We start from the raw sequence: 7,016 nt of genomic DNA, 5'->3' as shown, positions 1-7,016 counted from the left end.
GCATTCAAAGAAAGTGGGTGGCTCATTGTTTTTATGTACAGCAATATTGTTGTTTAGACAAAAAAGAAGATTTAGTCTAGTTTGGCACCGATTTTATATATCCCAGTCCTCACCCAGAACCAGATAACCTGCACATTTTATAAAACTTACAACAATATGAAGATAAAAATGTGTTTTTGCCTATCAGTACATGTATGTCTGGGATAATCACTGCAGAACTCTGCTACTGAAACACTTATTACAAATAAAGGTGATGTTAAAACATTTAAACCTAATTTTACAGGTAGAGAGTTTAATGAAACGGGAATTACATTTTATCGATTGGTGATTTTTCTGTTTCTTTTGTTTTTGTAAATTGACAAAGTGTGAAAATGTTTGTCATGTGTAAAATACACTATAGATTTAGCTGTAATATATATACTGCTTTAATGGAGCTGTATGTCACCTAATGCAAACCACATTTTGAAACTGAGTGTTTTGTCTTATTTTAAACCCAAGCACATGAATTACAGAATAGATTTAAGAAAATATGTAGAAAACTAATATTTCAGTTTGGAGGACTTCTAATGTCAGTAAATAATTCTGTTTGAATGTCTTAAGCAGTGTTGCTAGCACAATGCAGCTAATATTGATTTTACATTTGTATACATAATCCTTATGTTTTTTTTCTTTGCTTGTTTGTTTATTTTGTTTTCATTTTATGTAGCTATGATGTAAAATTGCTGGCTTTTTGGTTGATGTTTTTATGTATGGTAAATCTTTCTGTACATTATTGAATATTGTTTTTGAAACTCCATTAAATGTTTTTGAGAAATGAATTTTCTAATACTCCCTCATCCTCATCATAAATATGGTACACAGTAAAATCGCCAGTGTTAAAAAAGGTCTAATTAACACTCGCAGTGTGTGTGGATTATCACTGTGAGAGTTAATTTGAATTTTTTTAACACTGGTGATTTTGCTTTGTGTCTACAGTGTTATTTTAACTCATTCAAAATATTCTTATCAATGTGTCTTTAAGCTGACTGTATCATGCAAGTTTTTATACAAGTATGCAGTTTAAATTACATCCTTTAGGGGGAATCAACGCGACATAGAGCTTATAATAATTTGCACTGTTAAGACAGTATACAGGTACATACAGTATACTAGATATGTCACATAACACATGCACATAAAGAAATTTACTTCACATCCAAGGTTCAACAAACCAGTACACAATTGAAAACAAATTACGTTAAGGCAGGTCGGTGAACGTAGCAACAACTCTTACAATCAGGACAAGGTTGTTATCTAAATAGCTATCTGTAACATTATAACAACGGAAAAAACGACAATACACACAATATTTAAAACAAACAGGTAAATACATTTTGCCAAAAGCTGCACCAAAGTTTTACATAACAGGTGTACATTATTCTGGCTTCACAGTCAATTAATATTTTGAATTTATGGTCCCACTAAAGCCTTATATCCAAAATCATAAATGAGCAACCAAAAAGGCAATGACAGAACTTTGGGGTTGTTCTAAATTAAAACAAAATGTCAATAGCATTTCAATAAAATAACATCAAACGAGGACAACCTGCAAAATGAAGAAAACATTGCACACACCCTACATGTACTCTTTATATTCGTATATACTCTTATATGAATTATTACAATGTTATTTCGCAAAATTCTTCAGACACTGAAAATGTGCCTTCAACCAATATATTTTACTCCACTCATTTTGCTGAATAAGACATTATTCAGACATTGATTCGTACAATAAGCATGAATTACATACAAAATAGTTGTATCAGTTACAAAAAGTTGATAAACAGTAACTGCTTATGTAACATGACATAAAACATTTCTTTGGAGTAGGCCTATAAAAATATAAGGAAATACTTGAGTTTAAATTTGAAACTATATAGGTTCAGTATTTGAAGACACAAATGTTCCTAATAGCACATGCAAGCCACCAATAACATATACATGAGTTATAATGAGTGTAAGCTCATCAGTGAACATTATTGTCAACAGCTGACAAAACGAAGGAGGGTAAAATGAAAAGATTCTAGAACTATTCTTTAAATAAAGGTGTCACATAATAAATAAAAATAAATAAATAATTGAAATGAACTTGCCAACCACTTGTTAGCAGTTTATTAGAAAAAGTTTGTGAACCAAAATTATGCGTGACAATCTTTTAGCCGGGTAAACAGAATTTGTTTGGATGAAAAACACGGCGAGTAGCTTACTGTACATTCTATTGCATTTCTTTTAAAGGTTACTTTTCAAAGTTTCTACCTAGATTTACACACATTGATCAAGTTTTTGGCTAAAGGTGAGGCCTGTATGCTGTAAAATAGCTTTTAATGATTTAATTTCTTACATAGACCGCTGCAAATTAATGTATAAATATTTATTTTGCACATCTTTAGATGCAACTGGTAAGCATTGATGAATAACAATCTTAATGAAATTATATTAAAAACACCAAGTAACAGAGAACAAATGTCTAGTATATATACAACTATGTAGGGACAATAAAAAAGTTAAAAACTACTTTCCACCAAACATGAAACTTTACAGCGTAGTGCTCCACATGTGTGCACTGCAAAAGCTTTTTAAATAGGCCATTTTCAAAACAAAATGAATTATTATTATTTTAATCAGAACAATTACTGTTAATGATAATTGGTATTCATTCTGAAATTTAGTTTTCAATAAATACATTTTAAAGAAACATTTTTATCTTTGAATAAATCTTAGTGTGTTACTGGTTTTAACTGATTTATAATGAATACAATATCTTGAAAATACCAGTTATTCCAAAAACTTTGGATGCCCTGTAGTAATTTTATACTTAAGTTGTAACACTGTTCTGGGGCTCAATGAAAGGCAGCTCCTTGGGACTGGATTTCTCCAAAACTAAGATTTGTGTGACTGTGCTGCTCTCGGTAAAAAGGGTCCGTCTTCTCTTACTGTATCTCAAATAACTTTGCGTCTGCCACTTCCACACTCTCTTCTTCAGTTCTGCTTGTACCTGAAACAAACAAACTGGTATGCATTCCTACAAAGCAAATTATATTTCCTATATACACAATTTTACTAAAAGCTTTGGCTTACCTCTCCATTGAGAAAACAGTATAACAGAGCCACAACAAAACCCTTAGATGTAACAGAGAAATATATCAATCTCAGTATTGGTTGAATAACAATCAGTACATCTTCTTTAAATAGCACTAATATTAGTTCATACTTTGTTTACAAGAACATTTCAAAAGTCTTCATACTTTTTTTAAATACCATAACACAAACTTTTAAATTAGATCATACAGCATTGATTTTCTAGGTGAGAAGAATTTTATTGTGGGGTGTACACACACACACACACACACACAAACACACACACAAACACACACACCTGAAAGGGACCCAGGCCGAGCTCGAGGAAGTGGCGAGCATATTCTCCTGTGTTCTCTGGCAGAAAGGCAAACACCATGTAGTGCATGCCAAACAGAGGGATCAGGAAAAGAGTAGATTTGGCCAGTCTCCTAAAAGTTTATAAATATTTAAGCATTATTTCACATCAATAACAAACACATACTGTAATGGATCTAATTATATAATTGATGTGGGATTTTCATGATACGGGCATACGGCTGTAACTAGCAGCAACGTTTTGTACAGTATGCAAGTTATTTTTGTTAAGGGGTAAACATTCTTAGCAATTCATTAATTGCCTTGTAACTACATTATTAGTATGTTTGCATTCAGCAAGCACTGAACAAGCACTGAACAACATTACTGCTGTTAAATTTTACAATAAGTGTGTACATTAGGCCTTACATGAAGTGGCCGGTATCATTATTGCCTCCCACTCCTGGAGACTTCAGCTTCTGCACAAGGATCCGGATCACATTTATGAAGATGATGAAATTGATCTAGATCAGACAAAGCAGGATTGATTACAGATTATGTTCATACAGTACTTGTGATGTACAAATATTGCAGTTATTCAGTATTTACTGGAGCCCAACAATTTAAGACAACAGGAAAGTGCTTAAATGTTTGCATATACATATATATTATTACTTTTACAATGTTAGAGCAAAAAAAGTCTTATATTCACATTCACATATTTTAACAAGTGAAGGATGCTTTGCTCTAATTCTTCCATACCAGAAGAGACACTGTGATTGGTCCTTTGATGATCCACCAGAAGTAAGCGATATCTGTGTCATCCCAGCACCTTCAACATTCACAGTTTACATATGATGATTTAAAAGTAAGCCTGCAGAATGTGTGACTGTAAAATAAGCAAATGCCTTTGGAGATTTATTATCAATCATTAAATCCTACACAACCCATTTGTCTATCACATATTTTTGGCTAATGTTGTTTTATAATATAGCACTTCACAATTGTACATAAATACATAATTGTACGTAACAGAATTTCCTTTGCATTCATTGAAATAATCATAATATTCTCAAGCTATAAATTAGAATTCCTACAGAAGTCTTACCCTGTGTTGTCAAAAAAATATCTTGCCAGAACCCAGATGGTCAGTATTATTGTTGGAAGACCTAAAAGATTCAACAAACAGTTCATTTACATAAGAAATTGCCTATACTTTGACAAAAAAATGATGATTATAACCTTTAGATCTAAAATACGATCTGAAATGAGATTCCCTATAAAATGATATTCCATTTGATGCCTACAGGTGTCACTACTGTAACACAACACAGACAGGCACACAATCACTCCCATGTCACTACTTGAGGATCACGTCTGAGTGCTCAAAAATCTTTGAACCTTAATTTTCATTTAAACCCTTTTGGAATATTCTAACTGTATGTCTTAAAGCATTACCTACAAAAATTTCTACAAGCTCATTCCAATATGCCAATATTGTGCCAATATTCTGTTCCATTTACCTCACTTACCCCAACCAATAAGGATGTACCACCAGAAATATTTCTTCTGTGAGACAAACGTAAGAGCTAGAAGAGTCTGGAGATACATTCCCTCGACGAGTAGCCAAAAATAATTAGCCAGAATACTGAATTGGAAGAAAGCCACTGCTGCCTTACACGAGGTCTGAGGAGGAAGACATTCATATTTCATCAAGATGTACATTAATTTGAGATGTCTTGTTCCACAGAAGACACAAAACACATCTACAAGCTTATGCTAAGTTTCCAAAAAGGCAAACACATGCAAAACATTTCAACAAAACAAGACATTCCCTGAGTAGTACTACAAAATACGGAATTGGGATAAGAAGAAGCAGAAATGAAACCGCAGTGCAGGTGAGTGGGGAGGAAAAGTGTTAGCTTTGTACAGAGGCCGCTGTGTAAGAGATGGATTTTTATACTTCAAAGACTGTTTGCGAGATCTAGCGGAGGCAGATCTTGAAAGAGTTGGCTCTTCTGTTGTGTTGTGTGATACGTTCTACCCGAACTTGCCTAGATACCTTGTCTCAAATACCCTTTAATCAACGCAAACCAAAAATATGTTCCATAATCTATAGTATGTAATAATCATAAAGGTGTCTCAGTAAAAATCACATTTAAAAATCTACAATTTTAATGTTTTATGCATTTTAATAATGTTACTGTTTATATTTGCAACAGTAACGCTTTACAATCTGTATCTATACTATGCTTAGACTGACAAAAGGAAACACATAACTACACAAACTAAAATGGCAGTGATATTTATTATATAAACTAATTTTCTCTATAGAAAATTGTGGTTGCTCTTGCTTAGTCAAGGTTCCACAACAATAAGAAAGTTTCTCCTTTCCTACTTCAGATAATTGTATTTACCTTTCAATTAAGTCAATAGTCCCTCTTTCCATTCTTCAAAAGTGATTAGTATGCAAAAATATCAAGACAGCCCATCAGGGTGCATTTAATTTTCAAATATGCAAACATTTTTGTTGTTCTCTGTTGCTGTCAATGTGAATAAATAAGTTCAAATTTGTACTGTGTAAGCCATTGTAAGGTCTAGAAGTGAGCGTGTGGGGGTCTTAACATATAATCTGTTAAGGGTTTTCATATAAACAATTGAACAGAGTATTATCTTTGTGATGTACAAACAAACATTGAAGGTCAGAAATTGAATGTAATTTAATGCACATGTAAAAATGTAAATCACGAGCTACACTCTGTACAAGCTGATAAATACAACATACAATACAGTGTAAAAAAACTGTAATTTTACAAAATTGTACTTTTTAAAAAGATTTTTCACGTACAATGTCCAAAAATAATAATTTTACGGAACTTTACCGTTTTTAATAAATTTTCACATATTTTTTAAATATGGTAAAAAAACGTCACAAAAAAAGCTTGTGAATTTACAAGAAAAACATGAAAGAACATAATTTTACTGGTTATTTTTACGGTATATTTCTGCCACTGCTTTTTAACCGGGTTTTTGAAATATGAAAAAACTTCAAATTACGAAAAAAAGACTGCAAATTTACAATAATTTTTTACGGTATATTTCTGGCGCCACAGCTGTCGAAAATGTTCCTTTTTTTACAGTGTAAGACTAACTGGTTCTATACTTAAAAGTGTAACAGTACATATATTCTAATATTTTGCATGTCCGTCGAAACATGAATTTGTATACATATATCTGGGTGTATATTAAATATGGCCTGTGAAGTACATGAAGACCGTGGAAAGGATGGTCGTGCATTAATAAATTCTGAATGAGACAGCTGGTGAGACTCACTGTTGACATGAAGCAGTGATCCAGATTTTCATCTGCGAAGAGAACCCCATCTTTGATGAAGATTGCACTGGCTCTCAGGATGAAGGACACAAACAGATTCATGTGAATGTAGTTTCTGGTGCAGTGGAATTTCCTGTTTTGGACAAAGTAAAGCAGAGTACAAGACTATAGTATTCAGTATATCGCCACTTTGGTGTGGTGGACTTCAACTGTGATACCAAGCCTGTAGCTAAATCAAATTCATAATCATTTGTGTTACCATGAAGGTAAGA

At 32.7% G+C, this 7,016-nt stretch overlaps 1 protein-coding gene across 1 annotated transcript in view; it reads right to left on the bottom strand.

Annotated features, from left to right (window-relative positions):
* Positions 1-48: 48 nt before the first annotated feature.
* The window catches only part of ghrhrb (growth hormone releasing hormone receptor b), a 37,892-nt gene continuing 30,924 nt past the window's right edge, over positions 49-7,016 (bottom strand). The window contains exons 6-13 of the mRNA XM_057337393.1: positions 6,745-6,877; positions 4,944-5,097; positions 4,520-4,580; positions 4,174-4,243; positions 3,841-3,935; positions 3,416-3,545; positions 3,118-3,159; positions 49-3,034 (exon numbers count right to left, since the gene is read on the bottom strand). Of these exons, the coding sequence (XP_057193376.1) occupies positions 2,855-3,034; positions 3,118-3,159; positions 3,416-3,545; positions 3,841-3,935; positions 4,174-4,243; positions 4,520-4,580; positions 4,944-5,097; positions 6,745-6,877 (865 nt within the window). The 3' untranslated portion in view covers positions 49-2,854. The remainder of the gene's footprint in view (positions 3,035-3,117; positions 3,160-3,415; positions 3,546-3,840; positions 3,936-4,173; positions 4,244-4,519; positions 4,581-4,943; positions 5,098-6,744; positions 6,878-7,016) is intronic.

The sequence above is a fragment of the Triplophysa rosa genome, linkage group LG7, assembly GCF_024868665.1.
Source record: "Triplophysa rosa linkage group LG7, Trosa_1v2, whole genome shotgun sequence".
NCBI lineage: Eukaryota > Metazoa > Chordata > Actinopteri > Cypriniformes > Nemacheilidae > Triplophysa > Triplophysa rosa.
This window is presented reverse-complemented; position numbering and strand designations above follow the sequence as displayed.